The 24,973-nt window shown below is 41.0% G+C and overlaps 1 protein-coding gene across 1 annotated transcript in view; it reads right to left on the bottom strand.

The window, feature by feature from the left end:
- Window positions 1–671: 671 nt before the first annotated feature.
- Window positions 672–24,973, bottom strand: part of LOC309325732 (uncharacterized protein) — a 75,548-nt gene continuing 51,246 nt past the window's right edge. The window contains exons 5-6 of the mRNA XM_081834031.1: window positions 8,447–8,568; window positions 672–1,393 (exon numbers count right to left, since the gene is read on the bottom strand). Coding sequence (XP_081690157.1) covers window positions 1,217–1,393; window positions 8,447–8,568 — 299 coding nt within the window. The 3' untranslated portion in view covers window positions 672–1,216. The remainder of the gene's footprint in view (window positions 1,394–8,446; window positions 8,569–24,973) is intronic.

Below are 24,973 nucleotides of genomic sequence, written 5' to 3'. Positions count from 1 at the left end.
AGTGCAACCTTCCCTAACCTGGTGCCTTCCAGAGATTGTCAGACTACAACCTCCATCATCCCCAACCATTAGTCATGCAGATTGGGGATGATGGGAGCTGGAGTAAAGTGATATTTACAGAACCCTAGAGGAGTGTTTAAAAATGTGATTTCTCCCCCACAACTGCAGTCTGAAGTGGTGCATCCTATTCTCTCATTTCAGAATTCCACCACTGTTTTGCCACCTCATTCTGCTGCATGTGAACTGTAGGACCAGGCCTTGGTCATTGTGGGTGTATCCATCTGGTGTCCCTTAACTGATGGAAGGTGTCCGTCAGTTGAACAGGAAAAAAGGCCATTTTTGGTGACTCCTGCCCATCCCCACCCCCCGATACCCTTTAGAGGATCCCCCAAGATTTGGGAGAAGATTTGGATGAGGGAAACTGCAAGAAGGAAAGACAATCTCAGATAATTGCCTCCCTTCTCATTTTGCTGACTGATGCCTTCCGCCAGCAGAGAAATACCAATTGAATATCTGGCATCTAATAATAATAATAATAATAATAATAATAATAATAATAATAATAAAACAACTTTTATTTATATCCCGCCTCCCCAGCCAAAGCCGGGCTCAGAGCGGCTAACAAGAGTAATATAATGCAACATTCTAAAATCATTTCATTATAAATATATTCCATTATTAAGGACAATAGGACATGTTGTTGTAATATTTCTACTTTTACCTCACCATTTTCTTCCCTCAAAATGAGTCAGATTTCTTCTAGGATACTGGTTTCAAACTGGGTTCTGGAAAGCCCAGAAACATTTTCCTCAGAAGCTTATTACCAATGAGATGGTTGGCAATGGCATATATGTTTTCTTGAAATACAATTTGCATCCTATTGCTGGTCTTCCCCTCCAGGAACAGGGAAAGCAGCAACATAGGAAACTGCCTTATACTAAGTCAGACTGTTGGTCCATCTAGCTCAGTATTACTGACAATGACTGGCAGTCTCTCTCCAGTGTTTCAGATAAGAGTCTTTCCCAATCCCTGGAGATGTTGGGGATAGAACTAAAGTTCATCCTCACAGTGAAGCCCAACAGGCCCAGTCAACATCCCACACCCTGCATAAGCAGGAGTTTCATGACTGTCAGGCTTGTTGGTGTTCCTTAGAAGTGTTCCCTAAAGCTACAAAATCTGAAATACGAATGTTTTCTAATAGCCGTAAGTGAAGACATTAGAGGTCTACTGTAGGATGCTTACAGTTAATGTTTCCAAGTAACCTTCTCTGTCTTGATTTTGTTGATGAGTAGTCTTCACTTTCAGAAAGAATGAACACTATTTCAGAGTGATGTGATAAGTGCAGCAGTTCATGTTTCAATGCAGAAATCCACTCAGTTTCCATTCTTTCTTTCTTTTTGAAAAAAGGAATTGTAGTGAATTTGCAGTCTGAATAAAAAGTTAAGGCTGCAATAATTCTGCACACAGAGAGCACGGGAACTTCAGACAAAGCACTCCTAAATTAGGCTAATATATGTGTTTCGTTCCAAGGGAGCCAAGCAATAAAATCCTTGAAGCAACCATTACCATAAGGTAATTGACTGTATCTGCAAGTTAAACGTTCCAAGAAAGAGACAAAGTTATTTCCAACTGACAAGGTCAGTTATCACCTGTCTGCATCCCCACTGGTGAGTGTTACTGTGAGTAACTTTCAACACAAAATAGCAAGCAAAACTCGGAAGGTTTTTCAAATTACCCTTTTTACATACTTCAAAATAAACAAATGTAACAAGCTTTTATAGCTATGCGATTAATTGCAGTCTTGAAGTCTGACCTTCATCTTCACACACCTGCTTGGGCATTATATAGGGAGTTAACCAGCACTGAGGACCCAGTGTGGTGCAAGACCACTGAGATTGCGACCACTGATGACTTGAGATGGCGACTGGCAAGCACAGTCCCCCTGAACTAAGGCCAAGAGCTGTTTACCCTTCAGGACCTGTTAAGGGGAGGTCCCCTTATTGTCTATATCCTGAAGGCTAGGTGGAATGGTGACATGTCCTCTTAAAATGGTGGCGTGTCCACCAGCCTGTCCATTCCCAAGATCTCACTAGGCTTTGAAAGATGAAGAGGCTCTGAGATCTCGTGGGAGGATCGCCCTCTCCCTCCAGCCATGGTGTCCTTCATGCAACCCTGCAAATCATTCAATGGTTTCAACAGGTTTGTTGGGCCACAATTTATTGTATACGTACTCAAAGGTTTCTCCTGACCACTAAAGGGGCCTAATGATCTAAGAGAAGTAGATGTTACTATTTTTAAGTGCCGCTGAGTGCTGTAATGATCACTTACAAAGGCTGCTGCAATTCCTGACCCGTAACCCAGATGTTTTATTTTTTAATAAGTTCAATTAATTTTTCAATTATCTGGAATGAGCTAAAAGAAGAGAATGGAAGCGGGGGATGACACACAAGCTACTTTCAGGGAGATGGAGAAGACTGTCACTTTTTAATTAGCGAGGGCTTCCTGTGAGGCAAAGCTGCTTTGGAGACATTTTCTGAAGAGGCTGCCTTAGCCCTTGCACCAAGAAGATGTTGTCAGGACGATAATTATAACAAATATACAGACAGAACTCCTGGATGCTTTCAGACTAAAGAAGCATAATGAAACCGACGTGATAACTGAACGAACTCTCAGCTGACCCTCCTCGCTCCTTCTAGCAGGTGACAAAGGCCTCTAGCAGTAAGACAAGGGGAATTAAAATAAGAAAAGCTTGTAATAATTATGGAGGCCAGCAGGGAAATGAACACTCTAAAAACACAAGAAACAGCAAGGTGGAATTACTCAAGCAGCTTCATAAAGTACATTTATTTTGAAGTTTGCATAATGCCTGTTAAGGTGCGTGTCAGAATCCTTAAGGTAACAATGTAGATAAAGTTGGGGGCGGGGGTTTAAGCAAAAAGCAAAATGTTTTTGGCTTGTATCCATTAACGATTTGCACTAGTAGAAAGTGCTTCCACTTGTGCGAGGCAAGGCACCTGATTTTCACTGATTTCCCCCATCTAGTGATGAATAGCATTACAGTGGTACCTCGGGTTACATACACTTCAGGTTACAAACGCTTCAGGTTACAGACTCCGCTAACCCAGATATAGTACCTCAGGTTAAGAACTTTGCTTCAGGATGAGAACAGAAATTGTGCTCTGGGGGTGCAGCGGCAGCAGGAGGCCCCATTAGCTAAAGTGGTGCTTCAGGTTAAGAACAGTTTCAGGTTAAGAATGGACCTCCGGAACGAATTAAGTACGTAACCAGAGGTACCACTGTATTAGTCTATGCTCTGGGGTGGTGGTGAAGGATACAAATGTTCTGATGAAAACTAGTGGACCCCTTGCTGATAAATTCAGCAGGTGGGGATCTGAGAACTCTAGAAAGAGAACAGGTACATAGGTAGAGGTGGCTGCCCTTGGGATTATCAATTCAAATCTAGCAAAAGGTTGTCATGATTATGTCCTTGAAATGAACCCATCAATCAACCATCATGACTAATGGGTCTCACACATTCCAATGAAATTTAAGCATGACATGGTTTTTTTCTGGATGAAGCCCATTTTGTGCCATGTTAAAGGTGGAACTGTAGCAATACAAAGCTGCCTTTCCCTGAGTCATACCCACTGGTTCTTCCATCTCATATTGTCTACAAAGCAGTTCTCCATAGTTTCAGACAGGGATTCTCTTCCAGCCCTACCTAGAGATGCCAGGGGCTGAACCTGGGACCTTCTGAATGCAAAGGAGATGGTCTGCCACTGAGCCATGGCCCCTCCATTTAGCCCTGATGTTGTTGGACTCCAATTCCCATCAGTCCCAGCTAGCATGGCCAGTGGCCAGGGATGCTGGGAGCTGAGGTACAACAACATTTGAGCCATAGATTCCCCATCCCTGTGCTAGAAATTTGTGTTCACTGCAGCGCAGCTCACCTATAAAACGAAGTTGAGATGTGGGGTAAGCTGCTATTTTGTGCCATGTCTCATTTGAGATTTTATCCTTAGTTCTGTAATGTTCTAAGGAGTGGTTGTTGCTGTCAGAAGGAAGGGAAACAGCTATCAGTGGAACAGAGCTATAAAAGGATATTTCCTTTCTCTCCCCCTGGGCTGTTAAGTAAGTTGTTTGCAGCAAGAGAATATCCAATACCTCCATTTCTTTTGTTCTCTAGTTGGAATAAGCAGCTCAGCTACCTCTTGAGGAATAAAAGAACCAAGAACTGATTTGCAATAGTGTTGGAATCTTTTTATTTTATTTACTTTTTAATGGCTGTGCTCATCAGCGGTTACTGAACTACCCAGGCAACAAGGCTGCAAATTTTCTGCTTCACTCTTTTTGCAAAAACAGGGGGAAGGATGCTTACCAAGATTTTTGTAAACACTTAGATAATAATGCAAATAATATTGCATTCAGCCAGTGTTGGAAACCTTAGGATTTTGGTTTATCAGGTACAGTATTAAAAACAGCTTTTAAAACAGGTAGTTTTTTTGTTTCAAATAGTAATTAAAAAAACCCCTCTCTTGCTTTGGATCCCTGCATTACTGAGAGGATTGAATTAAATTATTAAACATGAGTCTCCCATAAACTTTAATTTGACAATTGCAAATGTGATATTTGTATTGGATACAGGGTTTTCTACTATCCAGGCTTGTAGTCTTGTGGATGCAGAGATGAGTTCAAAAACATTTAGTCACAATGCATCAGTGACTAAGCTTCTAGCCAGCTACAATTGCTTATTTGGTGCTTTGCTCTGCTTTTTACTCTCTGTTTCTGGTCGCTTGCTGGGGTGGTGGTGGGAATTGTTTTCTCCTGGTGGACTTGCCTTTTTGTCCCCACTATCAAGATAAAGTGTCACCAGGCAGATTAAGTTTAGCATGACAAAAGCACTCCAGTTGTTGGGGGAGGGGTTTCTAAGCCAAACTGCCAAGGATCTCTCCATCCAGCCTACTTCTGGAAAAAAAGCAAAGGAGCTGTAGATTTACTTTCCCAAAGCCTGAGAATTCAGGCTTTAAACAAAACTTGTGAAATTCCATTAGAACACAAGAAGTTTAAGAACTATGCAGCTTAGCATCTGGGGAAGATTTTAAGGAGAAATTCCAGGGGAAACACTTTTCAGAACAGTGAAATTTCAGTATATATGACATTTATTTGGGGGAAAGGAGGAAACAGATCACACAAACAGAATATAAAATCAAATCAAAGAGTCAATCTAATTCTCTTAGTAACAATTTAGCTACTTCTGTAGAGTCTTGGGTTTTAGAGAATGTGTTGAGTTCTTTGCAGAAAAGATGGCCTGAGAATACTAGCCTCTTGCAGAACATCTGTGGTCACCTAAATTGTATGGTTCTGAAGGAGACAAAGGTGCTGATGCCAGTAAAAGTGTTTTGTGAATCAGTGGCATCTCTGGTCCAGGTAGTTCAGGTACCTAGTACAGTATGTATTTAAATGATGAGCCTAACTTCTTAATGGTTTTGAACTTCCATCATAAAAGTTCAGACCAGTTAGACTACTGTGTGAGAGAGAAGGAGGGAGAGAGGGGAAGGAATTAAATTGGAAAGGGGGATTGGAGATAAAACCAAGGCTATCGGTTTATTCAGGTGGTGGTCAGCAGGCATCCAGAGTCTCAGAGGCTTTAGATGTTGCTGTTGATCTTCTGTGGAATATGTTATACCCTTCTTCATGGAAGCAGAGTCAATTATGCAAATAAATCAAAACAAAAATATGCTCAATAATATGTCTAATTCAGATCACATAATTCATTAGTTTTCATTGGCACAAAATTTTGGTATACTTTGAATGCAGAATGTGGATTTTTCTTCTTGTTCAGGGATATTTTTCACAGTTCCAAGTACTATGAACATCTGAGTTGGAAGATCATTGTTGTTATGTATATTTGCCATCAGACGATTAAACAACTCAACTTACTGTTCAGCTCAGTAGCGAAAGTCTTTGAAACTAATTATTACTGCAATTATACTTGCAATCTTCCCCAGGCTGCAACTGCCTTTCCAGCTCTGAGTCAATTAATAAAATACCCTATACCACAAAACTTCTACTAATAAATGATAGTCACTTCTTCTTTTTACTGGCAATGAATTGGCTTTTAATTTTTATTCTGTTCCTTTATGAGGAAGTTTATATTTAATAATTCATGTTTCTGCTGCCTCTAACTAAAAGATGGACAGATGTAGAAGCAGTGGTAGTCAATCTTCAGGTACTCCTGAAGTTTAGTTACGTTTCAGAGAAGTGTCCAACAGTTAAAATCCTCTTCCTATAGGTCAGGGGCACCAAGCCAAGTACACAATACTCTGAAACAATTTTTTTCATTACTGGGGATCTCAAGGTCCTAGGGTGCAGGGACTTGAACCCCTTTCCATAGAGTCAGTGGCACAAACCACCTCTAAAACCCTGTTTAAGAGTAGCACCCCAATATAGTCCTTTTTAGGGGGGAATCCTAAAGCATTAGAACAGAAGATGGGCCTTCCAGTGAAAAGCAGGTGGAACAACTGTCCTGTTTTTGTGATGACAGAAAATAGGCTCTATATTCTATGTTGTTGGAGGAGACTCTTGAGAGTCCCATGGACTGCAAGAAGATCAAACCTATCCATTCTTAAGGAAATCAGCCTTGAGTGCTCACAGGAAGGACAGATCCTGAAGCTGAGGCTCCAATACTTTGGCCACCTCATGAGAAGAGAGGACTCCCTGGAAAAGACCCTGATGTTGGAAAGATGGAGGGCACAAGGAGAAGGGGACGCCAGAGGATGAGATGGTTGGACAGTGTTCTCAAAGCTACCAGCATGAGTTTGACCAAGCTGCGGGAGGCAGGAGAAGACAGGAGTGCCTGGCATTCTCTGGTCCTTGGGGTCACGAAGAGTCGGACACAACTAAACGACTAAACAACAACAACAATGATTATGAAAAGACAGTATTGATAGTAAAAGAATTAGTAATTAGATATTAGCCCTTGTGAAGTAGAAGAAATGGGGCTTTATAGTAGACACCATGTGACTTAAACTGCAGGTGGGAAATCTGTGGCCCTCCAGAGGTTTCTGTGGCCCTCCAGTCACCATGGCAAATGGCCATGGAAGATGGGAGTTGTAGTCCAACAACAATGCTGAAGAAGCAGTACTTGTAAACTACTTTGTAGCCTAATTTGGCATTACGCAGCACTTACATTAATAAACAACAAGATCTGGAGGGCTACAGTTTGACTTAACACATGGATGTGAAAATGCTAATAATTAATAGTAATATTTTTTGTATTCTACCTTTTTTCTAAGTTTTGATGGTTTGTCTAATTAAAACGCTTATAAACCAATTGCTATTAGAGATATTTTTAAAATAAATCTAAGCAGTGTGCAACTTAAAAATAAAGAACACCATTAAAACAAAGTATACTGTAAAACCAGTAAAATTCAGGGAATTGAGACAAATGAAGGTCCAAACAGGGGTAGGCAATATTTCTGGTAGAATTCAGGTAACATGAAGTCATACTATTAATACTATAGCTTTGTATTTATTATTTACTAAAATAATACTGTTTACCAAAATAGCACTGTTTGCCAAAATAGTACTGGTATGTATTTCAGCATTCAGAAAACATGACACACAGTTGCTCTGGTGAGAGAAATCTTTGTGGACTGGCTTTTCCCTGCTGCCTCCATCAATGACTATGTCACTTTTTAACACACTTTATGAAAATATACATTGATATAATAAGAAAGACACATTCAGTTATAGAAGAACTCCATCAATGTCATTTTTAATTGAGAGCGGTCAGAGCTGTCACAGGACTGTCACTTCTATAATGGACATGTTGAAACATGGAGGAATTACTAAGGCGATAGAGACAGAAGTCTATGAAACTGACTGAGTGCTGGGGACGGGCTGCAGCTCAGCAGCAGATCATCTGCTTTGCATGCAGAAGGTTCCAGGTTCAGGTCCTGGCATCTCCTGGTAGAACTGGGAGAGGCCCTTGTCTGAAATCCTGCTCTGAGTTACATAGACCAGTAGTCTGGTTCTGTATAAGGCAGCTCTCCCTCTGACTTACGCACAAAAGGAAAATACTGGTGAACAAGCCTGGAACCATTCACAGTTGGAAATTATGGCTGAAACAAGACGAATGAGCTGCCAATATGCTTTGAGATCAAATTTAAGGTTTTACAGTTAGCAAGACAACTTGGGAGGAGGATATTCCCTATATACCTGCTGATAATTGTGGACACCTAGAAGGGCCCTTCTAGAGGGGGCCACATGTGCTGGAGGTTTGCTCCATGGTAGCTTGGACTAGATCCTTCAAGACAGTAACACCTGCCCTGTGGAACACACTACCTGTCAAAACTCATTGACAGGCTGCAACGCTGTGTGCATTTCATCAGATGCTAAAAACTTATTTGTTTTTACAGGCTTTCCTAGAAGGATAAGTTCTTACTTGTTTTATTTTGTTGCTGTATACAGTATTGCTGTTGGCAACCATCTGTTTCAGGAGGCAATGGAGGAGTGCGCCTTTGGGGGTAAAGTCAAACTGTTGGGCAGTCGCGGTGCCTGCTGTGGCTGTAGAGACAGAGACATGTTTTGTTTCAGCTGGAGCAGATGAAGGCATCCAGTTGTGCTGCTGCAGATGCACCAAGGCATTTCTTCTCTCTGTGCTCTTCCCACTGTGGTACTGTTGTGATGTTCATTGTGATTTAGAAATATTCATAATACTAACAAACCACTACAATACTCTTAATTCAGGATTTCCCAAACTTGGGTTGCCAGCTGTTTTTGAACTACAATTCCCATCATCCCTGACCACTGGTCCTACTAGCTAGGGATTGTGGGAGTTGCAGTCCAAAAACAGCTGGAGACCCAAGTTTGAGATACCCTGCTCTAATTTAATCTCTGTTTTCCCATCCTGTTCTGCTCAAAAGTGAGCATTCTCTTCCTAAAGAAAATAATATTGCCAAATTCCTAACCAAACTTGTTTTTCAGAACTGAATTTCTCCCTGCAATGCCTTTGGCCTTTAAAAAGGAAATTTATTTGCTACTGCCTATAAAACTTTACTACTTTGTTGCAATGTTTAATTGCATTACTGCCGAACAGAGCCTCAGGAATGTGTACATCAAATTCCACTATTAAATCTGACATTCCTAATCTATAAAATATATACACACGGTTCCAGTTTGTCATTTATGATATCTTCTTTAGGCTACAAATCAAAACAAAGCATTTGTATGCACATATGGGAGAAATTGTAAGGTGTGGAGGGATGTCTTGGTGTCCATGGTGAATCACACAGCAAACAAGGGTTTTCATTTAAATTACTTTCATAGGACCTGTATGTTCCTACTGCCTGTATTCCAGAGAGTTACCATATACGTGCAAATGGCTCACACTAGGCAAGTGATATAAGCACATTAGCTTTTTCCTTTCTGATAGCTCCCCGCAGAGAAACACTGCTGGAGATCATCCTACGTGTTGAATTGATATCATTTCTTTAGGGTCACTGACATTTCTTAAAGAGACTTCTATGCTCTGTGATAATTAAGCCAAAACATATTGCCATTATCTGTCTCAGTAGTAATGTGGGGTTCCCCCCCCCCAAGGTGTAATGGGCTGATCAAATATTTAAGGAACTTAGCAATATTTCTTAAGGTTGTGACTACAAGTTTCAGAAAAGGCTCGTCTTCACAATCAAGCACCGTTTAGCTCCATTTTATATGCCTAAATAAGAATGAAGTCCCATCCTCTTGTGCCCTACACAGGTCATGATTGAACTGTGAAGTCTTCCTGTCAGGATCTAGAGTCCTGATTTCATTTACAAGCCCACATACCCAAGAACTCTTGATGTTGCAGAGGGTCATGCAGCTTACATCATCATCTTATTTACCCCTGAAATAGTGTCTGAAGCTAGTCCAAGGAGCTGCTATCCCAACCTGAATAACAGGCTAGATCTCAGCTAACAGCTCAATCCTAACCATGTCTCCTCATAAGTAAGTCTCATTGAGTTCCATGAGACTACCAAGTAAATACATATAGCATTACTCTTAACTGGGACAAAGCCCCATTAATATCAATAGGACTTACTTCTGAGTAGACATGGTTAAAAAGTAAAGGTAAAGGGACCCCTGACCATTAGGTCCAGTCGTGGCCGACTCTGGGGTTGCGGTGCTCATCTCGCTTTACTGGCTCAGGGAGCCGGCGTACAGCTTCCGGGTCATGTGGCCAGCATGACTAAGCCGCTTCTGGCAAAACAGAGCAGCGCACGGAAACGCCATTTACCTTCCCGCCAGAGTGGTACATATTTATCTACTTGCACTTTGACGTGCTTTCAAACTGCTAGGTTGGTAGGAGCAGGGACCGAGCAATGGGAGCTCACCCTGTCACGGGGATTCGAACCGCCGACCTTCTGATTGGCAAGTCCTAGGCTCTGTGGTTTAACCCACAGTGCCACCCGCACCCCTGACATGGTTAGGATTAGACTGGTAGGGTTCAATCCAGTGTAAACAGGTGCTTCAGACACCTTCAGTATCTACAAATTAAAGCAGGCGTGAGGAACCTGTGACCTTTCAGATGAATGTTGGACTCCATCTCCTGTCATCCCTGACTGCAAGCTGCGCTGGCTGGGACTGATGGGAGCTGGAATCTGATAACATCTGGAAGACAACAGATTCCACATCCCTGGCGTGTGCTGGTCCTGCAGCATTTAGCTTAGTGACTTCATTGTGTTAGTTATAGCAATTTTTTAAGGTTTATATTCTTTCCCTCAGATAGCTGCATTTTAAAGTCAGGTCCATTTTTCTACCCCCACCCCCACCCCTTCATTTGTCATACTAAATCTTCATACTGTCAAAACTAGCCCAGACTTTGGTAATGGACATGTCAGTCTTCATCTCTCCAATGACCGCAGTTTTCTCTCACCTCCATGTTTTCCCATCATTGGCTCATCATGCCATCTGCCTTTCTCTCTCTTGTATATTATCAGCCACAAAACTACTTGGTTCATTCTTCCTTTTCAAACAAACATTCTGAATTTAATTACTAAATGGGAGAGTTGGCAGATCAGTTAGCTTTCTTCAGGGTAAGATGTTGTCGCTTAAAGCAAGAAAGAAGAACCGATCAAAGAATTATCAGAGATATGAAGGCAGTCACATATAAGGATTGTATTTATGTTTTGAGATGTTAAAACAGTAGCATTCACTTTGTTGGGCACACAGTGGGCACCTAGTCAACAGGTGAATGGTGCCACTCTAGTGTAAATAGGTGGGCTTTCACTTTGGTGAATGTCCAACAACCTTAAGATGAATGCATGAAGAAATTCTGACTTTCTTTTTTGTGGTTACCAAGCTCAAAGAAGCATTTCCCTGAAAATCTGCCTTAAAACTGCAGAGTGAACTCATGGGAAGATGCAATTTAGCAAAATAATTCTTGCAGAGAAACTCGCATATCAGAATAGTATCACTAAAATATTAATTGAAGAATTTTTGGGGGAGGAAGGATACTTTTATTTCCTTTATTTTATGACATGGTATTGGGGTGGGGCTACGTGATCCTATAAAGAGACACAGTTCCTGATCAACTTCAGAAGTTCTGCCCAAATATAATCTGCCTGCAGGCAACACACCATAATAGGCCGACACGCTTGCTGGCTCACAGATACTTTGGGGAGGATTTCTCAGCTTCTCAAGAAGTGTAATTATTGATGTGGCTGCAATTATTGATGCACCTTTCCTGTTCAGGGTCAAGAGAGATCTTGAGGGGGATTATATATTCTTGAAGGGAAAATAGGGACCAAAATCCTTAACTATTGCTTCTATCTTAGGTCCAAACTCCCACTAGTAGAGGTTTTTAGTGTGTATGGCTTTTCCTTTCAGAGAAATTGGAGGGTGAAGTCTTGATTGGTGGTGATCCTGATATGTCACATTGTGAGGGTTTGGGCAGGAAGGGTTGAGGAACCCCAACCCTAGCTGTCAACTTTTCCCTTTTCTTGCGAGGAATCCTATTCGGAATAAGGGAATTTCCTTTTAAAAAAGGGAAAAGTTGACAGCTATGACCCCAACTTCTCTGTTCAGGGTGTGCAAATTTGCAAGTCTTTTAGTCTTCCATGGACACATGGCAGGAGATACATTCTGCTGACCTAGGTTTCATTTTCTGTTCCTCTCAGTATGGGTTCCCCTGCATAATCAATTATGTCTCAATTGACTGTTCTTTCCATGACAGCTTGAAGGGGGGCTGTAGGCCCCAGGAAGATAGATAATAATTAACCTTTGGATTCTGGGCACTAAGCAGGAATCCCCTGTATGGTATCGGAAAAATACTCTCCTAGCACGTCAGGAATCAGTGCAGGCGTCAAGTGATGTGATACAACAATAGGTAAAGGTAATGGGACCCCTGACCATTAGGTCCAGTTGTGGCCAACTCTGGTGTTGCAGTGCTCATCTTGCTTTATTGGCCAAGGGAGCCGACGTACAGCTTCCGGGTCATGTGGCCAGCAGGACTAAGCCATTTCTGGAGAACCAGAGCAGCGCACGGAAATGCCGTTTACCTTCCCACGTGGAGCGGTACCTATTTATCTACTTGCACTTTGATGTGCTTTCGAACTGCTAGGTTGGCAGGAGAAGGGACCGAGCAACAGGAGTTCACCCCGTCGCGGGGATTCGAACCGCCGACCTTCTGATCGGCAAGTCCTAGGCTCTGTGGTTTAACCCACAGCGCCACCCATGTTTAATTGTAATAGGGATTCCTCCTGCCCTGTTGTATGGGACTCTATGCAGTCCTGAAGGGAGTGGCCATAAATGAATCATCTAAACAATGCTGCTCCCCTGTTTTTACCTACCCTCTCACCATATATCCAATTGTGGTGGGACATGAAGCAGGGACTCTCATGCCAGTCTTAAGACTCAGGTAGATTCATATGAGAGATGGATCCTTGTTGTAGGTAGTTTACTTGCACATGCTATTTCTGTGATACAATATGAGCACAGATATACTGCGGTCATACCACTGTAATAATATATAGTAAGACTCGCTTTTCTTTACTGTGTAAATCTCATTAATTTTTAGTGCAACACATCTCTAAAATAAGGTCCGTATATCCATTTACAAAACAGACAAAACTGCTAGCATTTATAACTTTCTCTAGCTATTTTATGTTCTAACATTTTATCCATTATTACTCAACAAGCTTCTCACTAATTTGATAATTAAATGGCCTGCTTGTGTTTTTTCTGCAGAAAAGCAATGGAACTATTCTGTTATTGAATCTGATAAGCTCTTTCTTTATATGATTAGAAATGCTAAGGGAGGATTTTTCATTTCCAGTTCGCAAAGGCAAACTTTTAAATAAATAAATAAATAAATGCAGAGATAAATGAGGGAATCTGAGCTGTTTTAATGGCGTTTGACTCATAAAAGTGTCTAAGTGGTGTTTGAAATAAAAAAAATGAGTTATGCATTCATAAAAGACATACAGATTTGTTCCCTGCTGAAAACTACTTGCATATTTGGAACGGGAATAGTAATAAGATTTCCCCTAATTAGAAAACTAATCATATTTTCCCCACCAATCTAAGCCCTGTTAACTCATGATACCAAAACCTGGTAAGATGTTGTTCCATGATGGAAAAAATGGTGGGATAAAAATGAATTAAATAAGAAATAAATAAACTTGAGTATACCTAAAATAGCTCCTGCGATCCCATCTGTGTTTTTTCAGAGAAGAGGGAGAGCAATTTCTGAAAAAAACAGAAACTATTTTAGGTGCTATTTTAGGGAACTATTTTAGGTTCACTCAAGTTTGTTTATTTCTTATTTAATTCATTTTTATCCCACCATTTTTTCCATCATGGAGCGACATGCCAAAAACAAACACACATGAGGTGAAGGTACCCGTGTGTGTGCCACAATGGTCAAATTATCTCTGCCCAGTAAGGGGTGCAATGGATGGACCAGCCAAAGCTGTTGATAGGTGTATTTTACTACAGAGGCCACCTGAGTCTACATGGACAAAGATGGCTCCAAGACCCCCCCCCCAAACTGCTTATCTGTGTTTTTTTTCAGAGGGAGTGCAACACCATCTAGAACAGGCAGATCCCCCAATTCTTGAACCTGGGAACCACTTGCCCACAGTGTCCTAGCAGGATTCAGCTTCAGTTTATTGACCCATATCTACTCCATAAAGTGCAGTGGTTCAGCTTATGCACAGCCTCTCCTTATATTTAATAAAAGAGTAGAGCTGAGAGTCAATAGTATACTGATGACACTGTGTCCCACACCTCCTGATGATTGTTCCCAATGGTTTTATGTAGATGTAAAATAGCATTGCGGACAAAATAGTGTCTCGAGTCATCTGGCAACTAAGCTACCAAGATGTAGGTGTGAGTCTCCGGTACCAGTCATGCGGGTAGGAGCAAAACCATCATAAAACTGTGCTTCCAACACCCAAGCCATGGCCCTGCCCATCCGTCAAAATGGACCGCATCTTCTCCGTGTCTTTTTGTTGTTTAGTCGTGTCTGACTCTTCATGACCCCATGGACCAGAGCACACCAGGCACTCCTGTCTTCCACTGCCTCCTGCAGTTTGGTCAAACTCATGCTGGTAGCTTCGAGAACACTGTCCCACCATCTCATCCTCTGGCGTCCCCTTCTCCTTGTGCCCTCCATCTTTCCAACATCAGGGTCTTTTCCAGGGAGTCTTCTCTTCTCATGAGGTGGCCAAAGTATTGGAGCCTCAGCTTCAGGATCTGTCCTTCCAGTGAGCACTCAGGGCTGATTTCCTTAAGAATGGATAGGTCTGATCTTCTTGCAGTCCATGGGACTCTCAAGAGTCTCCTACAGCACCATAATTCAAAAGCATCAATTCTTCGGCGATCAGCCTTCTTTATGGTCCAGCTCTCACTTCCAAGCCATGGCCCTGCCCATCCGTCAAAATGGACCGTATCTTCTCCATGTCTTATATCTGTCAAGTATTAGTCCATTCCAATTATACATCCTGAAGGTAGGTTTCACTGGGCTGCAAATCACAAGGACAAAGTGTCTCTTGAAGAGCTATGGAAGGAGTAGGGACTAATAAGGAAGCTGACGGGAAGAGGGAGAGGACCTTCTGCTGCCTGTGGTGAATGAACTATTTGGTATATGGGAGCTGCTTCAGGCTATGCAAGCCAAATAAGGTGAGGTAGTATATCTGTTGGTTGGGCTTCAGCCCTTTGGCTCTGGGCAACTAACTATTCATATCCTATATAGAAAATGGAAAAATTACCTACCACTACAAGAATGTTTCGGAAGGATAAACGAGGTAAACTTTATTGCAGATTAACATATCCTTAGGGATTGCAATTATGGCAATAAATCTAAAAGAGCTCGTGAGGTAATATATGTTCATAATAAAGTATTTAGCTCCTATCCATAATCTCATGAGCAGAAGGGGGAAGAGAGGTTTGGCGAAGAAAACAACATAATTAACAACCCACTTAATGGCAGGCATTACTACACCTCTCCAGAAGAATATGCGACAAAACCTGAAATGCTTAGAAAGCATTTTCAAAATAAATTTTATATACGTTGTGGCATGATTGCTAAACACCAATAAATATTAATGGTTGGTGTTTCTTTTTTGTGTTGTTTTTTTCTGCAAGTGCAGTAAAACACTTTATTTACTCTAAGCAAATGAATGACAAGGGCCGTGATTTAAGACAATGATCTGGATAAAATTTATTAAACAAGAGATTTGTGTGACTGGATTCTGAACTAGTTGTGTTTTAACTCAGAGGTGTGTTTTAACTCACTGACCCTGACTTCCTGTTAGGTGTTCTTCATTCAGCAACCTTAAACACCTTCTGCATATGAACATAATCCTGATTCTCAAGGATGTTTTCATGGCTAACAGAGAGGCTATACCACGACCAGCATAATGCAATCAAGATATGTTATGGTACTTTGTGATGCATTTCACAGCTGCCATGGCGAAGATCCAAAGACATAGCTGCAGCCACACATGAGGCTTAGGCTATTTTAGTTAAATTGTTGGCTTTTCTCCTTTTGAATGCCTGACCCCAAATGCCCGAAAGAGTAAGAAGTCTTAGTTGCTTTGTGGCATGTTGTGGTTTGAAAACAATAAGCCTAAGGTCTCACCGAGCATAATAAACTGTAGTTTTGCGCATCTTTGGATTGTGGCTAATATTACTGCGTTATATAAATGTTGTTATAAGGATGTTGCGGCATCCTTTTTGCATGCACTTCTGTTTAAAAACTGCTTTCATTCTGTGTTCTTTTGTGATGCAGTTGATTTTAAGGAACACCCACGCTCTTTTGCAGGAACACTCATGGAACATAATGACCATGTCTATTTACAGCTACACAGAACCCAGTAGACATTATAGATAATGTGTGTGTAAATGATTTGTTAGTGACTTTCACTTTGAATCATTGCAATTAGATGTTTGAGGGGGTTGTTTTATTAAAAACATTAATCCCAAGCAACAGCTTTCTTTTTACTGGGAGTTGGTAAGAACTCACTAGAAAGGTTCAATCAATCCAAACAAGGAGTAAGCAAAACTGTTATCTCTCAAATTGTGTTTGTAGAAAAAAAGCACGGGAGGAAAGAGAAACAGCCTTACTCTATGAAATTCCCCAAACTATTTCATTAGTAACTCTGCTTTAAATTGATAAAATTTTAATGCAGCTTGCAAAACTATCGTTTTTGGGGGAGAACATTAATGACACCCCTGAGAAACAACTATATTTCTTTAGATGGTGTCATAAGATGGTGTGTCACTTTGATTTTTTAAACGGCTTATCTCACTAAGAACAGTAAAATTTCCTGGACAAAATAGCAAAAAGGTATATTGACTTTTGTTCTCATGGCTGAATCCAGGCCATGCCAGAATGAATCTTCCTTCAATGAAATGTCAATGAAATGAAGTCCAAGATTTTACAGATCCTCCAGACTTCAGTGCCATCCTACAAACCCTCAGCATCTTTGGAGAAGTGGTGGCAGGCCCATCTGCAGCAGAGTGTTTTCAACTTTTCATTTTTAATGTTTATAGATTACGTTCACTCTTAAAATAAACTGCAGCCATTTCATTAAATCAAGCCGCATCAAAGAATACATTTGCTCTGACTCTAAATTTGGACTCTGTCCAACACAGTAGAGCTGTGCCAGAATTTACTTGTAATAGTTAACATGTATTTTGGTGCATTGTCCTTTTTTACTGATATGGGGTATAAGTTTCATAAAAGACTGCAACTGAAATAAATAATGTGGGGAAGTCTTTTTTAAAAACCTGAACCTGTGTTTAAAAAAATCCAGCATGCTTAATGTATTCACACCTAAAAGTGCTAAAAAGCATTGTGGATATTGAGCTGAACCAGCAGGTGGGAGTATTCAGCCTAGAATTTGATGTAGTTTGATACCCAATACTCTCATGCTCTAATGGTAGCATCAAAACCATAAGACTTCTGGAAATCAGTGAATAGAATATGATCCATTTACCATTTTGAAAAAGGCAATGATCATGAAGATGAAGACCTTCTCTGTTTATATTTAATATGCAGCTGGTCTGGTTTTGCATATTAGGAAGTATTGGCTTCAGGCAGGTTCAGTTCCTTAATTCCTGTTGTCAGAATCTGTTCGATCTTAGTAATGCTGTAATCCTGCCAACACTTACAAGGTGGTGCATCTTGCTGAACTCTGTGGAATTTATTCAGAACTCAAAGTAAACTATTCAGAATATGTATAGAACAAGCTGCAATCACATGTACATTTTACTTGGGGCAAGCATCACTGAGCACAGCAGTACTTATTTTTGTGTAAATATATACAGGTCATTGCTGTTACTTTTAACAGAAGGGATGCTTTGACGTGTATCGTGTGCAGATCCTTAGCATGCTATAAATAAACAAACACAATCTATCTGTACAAACAAGCACAATTAATAAGTGTAATAGTTCTGTGTCTGTCTTTATTGAATGAGGAAGTGTAGAATAAAGATTGGGTTGTCTCATCCTGTCCCATCACATTCTTCTACAAGCAAACATGTATGTTCTGTCCCGCTCATTATGCTGGTGATTATAGAGTAAGTTGGCCAGGTGCAAATTACGACAAGGGTCCTGTGTCTTTAATAGTTGTATAGGACAGGAAGGTTCAGCAGGTGTATATGACATTCCTTCCTCTTTATAGCTATTAAAGGTGCAGGAGTCCTGTTTATTTTTGCATCTGGCCATCCTGATGCAAAGTTATGAGGAAGACCTACTGGTCTGTTTATCTGTCAGGAATATTAAAAGGAAAATATAAGGGAAAGTTGACTGAACTGTGGACAACTGCAGGAAGTAAGAGGTAAATGCCTAGTTGAGTAAAAAAAGCCACAGCAGTGACAGCATTAGAGGAAATTGTACAGGATGAGGCCATATATGAAATGGTGATGCTATGAATTCATACTGCCCGCCACAGAAATATCACTGCAAATTTGCAACAGATTACTAGGAAGCCTTTTTTTTTGGTTTACAAATGTAGTTCCTATGGGCATTTACTGGCCACATGAACTAGATGAAACCATGAAATGAAAGAGTGAGACAAATGAAGCATCAGTGTACAAATTCCAATTGGTCAGGCCATGTGCTGTCAAGCAGCATTTGACATGAAATGAATCAAGGCAGGTGAGACAAAAGAGATCAAAGGGTAGTTCTCTGGGGGAACCAAATGAGAAACATGTGCTTCATTCCATTGTGCAAATGCAGCGCAAATAAACTTCATGATGAGACGCTGTACACATAGATCAGCAAGGAGAGACTGTGTTTATTTTATAATGTGTGGCATTATACATTTATCACTAAATGTTTGTTTCTGAAATGGTGAAAAGAGGACCTTAGTCAAGGATTAAGAACATATGAATGTGGGGGGATGCTCCCCTAAAATCCAAGAAATAAATGAATGTCAGACTCTAGATAATATTTGGGATATTGAAGGGAAAATACAAGCTGCACAGGGATTCTTGAGCTAGCCTATGCAAGCCAGCTGGCTAGTTAAGTGCAGAGCCATTAAGAGAGTCATTAAGGGTGTGCTGGGAAGAAGGAGGAGAACAAAGGCCAGACCTCCATGAGGCACTGGCAGAAGGAGGCTGCACTAAGAGACCTGGAACTATGACTGACTGCTGCTTCAGACACAAGTTTGCTGAATCTATGAAAGATGCTCTTGGGATATAATGTTCTGCACCTTGGGATATAATGTTCTGCACCTCCTCCAGGTGTAAATATGGGTTAATAATATTCCTTAAAGACAGTAGCCTCCACTGTGCCTCAATCCTCCCAATGGAAACACAATCCTGGGTGAGCACCTGGGACCCCTGGAATCTCACACCCTTTGTGGAGATTGGGGTGGTGTGTAACAATATATTCACGGATTTCACTGGGTTAGAATAATGCTCCAAAATAGCCCAACACATCTGGATTAAAGACATGATAGAACCTCTGGAAAGAACTTAAAAGTCCAGAGTGCATTTCTGAGTACACTCGGTTTTCCCTTGCCTCTGTATCAGGAAACCCAAGAGGACATGATCACTTCCTCCAAAGGTTCCCAGCTGCTTCCACTTCAATGTTCAATTCCTTCCTGTTGGTGAGGACTAGAGTCTTCAGTGTTCGCTGCCAAACATTCAGTCAGCTTTTCTTGCTGAGACTTAAGTGCTTACTTTTACTACTAGAAGCTGAAATCTTGCCTGCGGCTGTATTTTTGGTTCATGAGTAATGCAATGCTTGTGTGAGCACTCCCATCCTGCCCTGCCTCCAAGTTGATTTAAGATTTTTAAAAGGCCTTGCAAGGATCATGCATACTCTCCAGGACAGTCTGCCTAAGGAAAATAGAATGTCGACCTAGTCTGCTTGCTGTTCCCTTAGGTATATCCTGCCAGCTTCCATATAACATTTTTCTCAAGTAGAACCTGCTCCTAGCAAAGCAACATTTTAAAAACTGCTTTGCACCCACTAAAATTGCTCTAGGGCTTGTTGACATACTTCTCTGTGATAAGATCAAGAACACAAGGCTTGCTGGGGATTTTATATGTACTTCTATACCCTTAAGAACGACTTGTAGATGCTAGTGAATATGTAAATGAGCCAAGGCTGCAAGTAAGTTATTTATTATGGATTTATATGCATTGTGCAACTGGCAGCTACATTTTATTGCAGCAGGAAACAAATCTCTCAGTCTCCTGCTGTTTGAAGGTTTGGGAAGATTTATTAAAAGTTTAAAGGGGGATTTCTGGATTGGATAGAACATATCAAACCAGTGTTAAACAAAACAAAAAAGTCCTTAAATATAACAAAAAAAAAGATGACTTACTGGCTTTGAATATTTGCATTTTGTATTCTATGTACAGTGGTACCTCAGGTTACATACACTTCAGGTTACAGACTTCGCTAACCCAGAAATAGTACCACGGGTTAAGAACTTTGCTTCAGGATGAGAACAGAAATTGTGCTCTGGCAGCATGGTGGCAGCGGGAGGTCCCATTAGCTAAAGTGGTGCTTCAGGTTAAGAACAGTTTCAGGTTAAGAATGGACCTTCGGAACGAATTAAGTACTTAACCTGAGGTACCACTGTACATGTATCCACACATGGATCACATGTGCAGCTGTTCTAATAATGCTGTTAAGGGAGGGGAGGTTAGGCTGAATGCTTGGGTCCTCTTCTAATAGCCAAGCTACCTTTCTGGGTGACAAGCCATTAAGGGGAACAAAGGAAGGGGCTCAGTGCAAGATGGCAAATGGGTGAGGGCTCCTCCCTCAATTCACAGGTAGTTAAAAGGACAAAGGCAGAGTTGAGAGTGGAGAGTGAGTCATGTGAACTAGAAGCAACAGACTGGGAACCCAGAGCGATGCTTGATTTCTGTTTGTATCCAAGGCTATGGAGGAAGCAAGGCCCACTTGGGGTATTAATGCTATGAACCCGTCCATCATAGGTTCAGGTTGTAGATATGTGTAAAGAAACCATATATCACAAAGGAAACACAAACCCTGGGTACACATCTGAAAGCCCGGAATCTCGCACTGCTTGGAGATTGTGATGGCATTCAACAATACATATTCTTGAGAACATTTCTTTTCCCTGAGGGCTCTATGACTTTGCCATCTGTTACTCAAGCTACCGATCAGCCTGAACTCCATGACTGTTGACTTGCTACAGTGGCAGCATTTGTTCTGGGCACTGGCATGGGGGAGATGGAGAGAGCTCTTGGACTATTGCTGGAGTAGCAGTTGTTGCCAGAGTAGTGGCCCATGTGGTAGCAGTAGTAAAGGAATTGGATCTGATTATGGGGTTGGAATTGCAAGTGTGTGTATGTTAGCATCCACCTATGTCGGTCATAATTCCAAGCTGAGTCCAGGAAACTTCATGCAGCTCCCATCAGCCCCAGTCATCATGGACAATGGCAGGCTAGGAGATCCTTTTACTCTCCAGAGGTTGCTGAAGCATAGTCACCATCCCTGGCCATTGGCCATGCTTGCTGGTGCTGATGGAAGTTGTAGCTTAGTAACATCTGGAGGGCCAAAAGTTCCCCATCCCAGGCATAGCCAATTGAAACAGGATTATGGAGAAGAGCACATCCACCCAAAGAGGAAAGAGGGCTGCTACACCAGCCAAGAGCCAGGTATACTCCACTCACCTTTGTACTGATGAAGAGAGTGGTAGAAACCCAGGAAATGCCTATTGACTACCATTTGCTACTGACTAATATAACAGATCTGGAAAATCATGAAAAGAGAAGCATTTCCCCTTGATATTGCTAGCAAAATGCCATGGTGAATGGTACTGAATATGAAATAAACTATTTCAATTGTGTGGAATGACTGCTACCATAATACTCCATTATGTCTCCTGACACAAAAGACTTCATCCTTCTAAGGCTTCAAAACACATTAACCTCATTTTTGTGGGGGGTGCAGGGTGCAAAGCCACTCTGATAGTCATTTTAATCAAGTGGAAGCTAAGCATAGGGGCCCACTCAACCAGCAACTGAAATAATTCTGATTTCAAGGGAAAGCGTTGATCTGTATCACTGCATTCACTCAGCAAAGCAGCAATATTAAAATGGCTGAAAAAAGGGCACACTTTAATCAAAGTGATTTTCTTTTGACAGTCAAAAATATATTGTATTGCCTTAAGCAATATCTCTGACAGAATGTTTTCCTTTTAGATAAGATTTGATGTATGAGGAATAAAGAGCATCTTGGGGTTCTTTTGTTTTATTAACGGGAAAGAAAGTGAAAAAATTTTTAGAGAAAAAACATTTGGAGCCTTTCAAGGAACCTCACATTTTAGGTTAGCATAAAATATATGCAGTTAAAATCTGAACTACATCACCAGTAGGTTTTAAATGGTCTATAGATCAACCCAAGTCAGTGTCAATGACTAGTCCATTGAGTCTAGACATTGTCTTTGTCTCCATTGTAATGGTGATAAGTGTTGTTCAAGGAATGGAGGAAACCACACTGACATTTTTATTACCCCCTGCATGCTTAGGGAGTGAGTTGGTTGCTTAGAGACTAATCTTGGGAACTGCAAATAAAGGCAGATGGCATTATTCTAATCTAGAATGATATTGACAGAGGTCAATACTAGCCTTCGTTTGTGCGCCCTTCACTCTGTAAAATACTTGATTCTTAATTACCTTGGTTGAAGCATCATGTTTGTTTAGGCTAAGCAGCATTTTATAGTAGATGCATATAGATGGTGGGGGTGGACAATTCTATAGCACAAAGCTTATTTCTCACCATCCTACTTGGCTGCTGCTTATATTGTACCTTCACGGTTGGAGGCAGTATGTCTCTGAGCACCACTTGGCTCAGTGGGGAGAGTTTTGTTGCACCGAAATCCTGCTTGCGGCCTTCCCATAGACATCTGGCAGGCCACTGTGATAGCAAGATTTGGTGACTTCATTTTACCTCTTGCTCTGTGGTCACATATCAGACATCAGAAACATTCTCATACCTTCAAATCAAACATATAAATATTGGCGGATGCTATTTTCAGGTAATATCTAGTCTTCCCAGAGCTTTGAAAGCATATTGGTTCCCTCCCACCCATCCAACAAAACCCTCTCTGGGCCAGTAATAAAATGCTGATTAGGAAGTAACAGATGACCATCATCCATGGCACACTGAAAACACAAATGCATTTGTAAAGTGAAGTGTTCCATAAAGCTGATTTCCCCCCACCCTTTAAAGTGTCTATAAAAATGTTACGTTCTTATTCAGCATGTCTTCTTTAGCTCTGCAGCATTAAGTTAGAGAAGACTAGAGGCAAAAACAAATCCAATTTTCTATGGGCAGAAGAAACTGGAGAATGTACTTTTATTTTAGTACTGGTAATAACCCATACAATACAAATTATGTAGCTTGACATTAAATCCCATGTTAAGTACACAATAGGGAGGTGTTAGGAGCAGAAGATGAGTTTTGTGCGTGTATGGGTTCAGGATTTTTCTGAATATGATGCATACCTCTACCTAATACTACAAAATATTTGCACACTATTCAAATGCAGAAACTTTCATCTGCAGGAAAACAGCCCTGGGCTTCCCACAGCAGAGAATTCAGAAGCCTGGGCACAATTGCTGAGAAGGCCCTCATATTTCCTGCTTGGCAATCTGCTCCTCTTTAAGGGAGCAGAAAGGCATGGAGTGGGGCCTTAGATTAATATGTGAGTCATTAAGCAGGGTGATATTGGACAAGGCGGTTCATCAGGTATCCTGGGCCTAGTGTTCCTCACTATATGACTGCAGCTTCCAATGATGCCTTGTCTATAGCCCTATTCAGTCATTTGTCTTCTGGGATGGCTAAACATATGAGCAGGAAGAGCGGCAATGAGTGAGCAAGCTCCAGCCACTCTCCACCACTGTCTGCATTGCCCTCCACAAGTTGGAGCGTGATAATCTGCAGGGTTCTGCATCAAGCGAGGAGGCTAAATGACTGGGTTTGTGTGAATTACAGATGAATCACAGATAAAAAGCCAGAGAATTAACATTTGTATTCTGGAACTCACAGTGCTTTTCAACTGAGTCTCTTCATATGTTTTGTCAATAAGTGTTAGTGAAATCCAATTATGTATATTTATGTGTGGTCCATTTTAAGAGATCAGCAAATGTTATTGTGTGCTAACTGGGCTGTAGCAATAACGGGATATCTTCTATGTCTGTCTGTCACTTGGATTCATAGGTTAGAATCCTATCATTACTGATGGCTTTTACAAAGACTTTGAGCCAGTTCTCATCAGTTCATCTACAACCCAGCTTGCCAGCTCCATTCTTGACAGCTGCCTTAGGTGCATTACTTAATTTCCTTACCCATTTTCTCATGCTGTCTTTGATATGATGAAAAACATACTTTTGTAACAACATATTTTGATATACATCAGGATGGTGTAGCAAGTTTCTACTACTACAGGTGACCAGATGCAATGAAGTAAGGCAATCGTTAGGACACTTCTGCCTGCAGGCTAAAATTTGGTAAAACTTTTTAAAAAAAGACTAAGTTGTGTTTGACAGTAGAATACTACTACAAGAAGATCAAGCTCTAGAAGAGTCTGCTAAAAAGGAAAGTTGGAATTAATGGAGTCTAAAATTGATTTAGTAAACTAGCTCTTTGATGGAGTGGAAACTAGAACTGCAGAAAGAAAGATACAGCTAATTGAAGAACATAATTTAATTCTTGAAGCAGAGTGTGAAGCTCACCGAGGGGTAGATTGCAGCTTTAATTGAAGAAGGATTTGTATGTTTGTATGCATGTGTGTTCCAGATCCTTTTAATGTGCTGTTTGTCCAATGATATGCAGAAAACTATTACTTTCAACAGTGATATACAAACACGACTATGCCACGAAGACAAATGGTCCCCCCCCTCAACTCACTGGTAGTTAGAAAGACAAAGGCAAAGTTAAGAGTTGAGCTATGTGAGCTGGAAGCTGGAAAAGCTGCAGGCTGGGAAGACACAG

The sequence above is a fragment of the Podarcis erhardii genome, assembly GCF_964252035.2.
Source record: "Podarcis erhardii genome assembly, chromosome: 12".
Taxonomy (NCBI): Eukaryota; Metazoa; Chordata; class Lepidosauria; order Squamata; family Lacertidae; genus Podarcis; species Podarcis erhardii.
The sequence above is the reverse complement of the archived record's forward strand: the minus strand, read 5'-3'. Positions and strand labels throughout refer to the sequence as shown.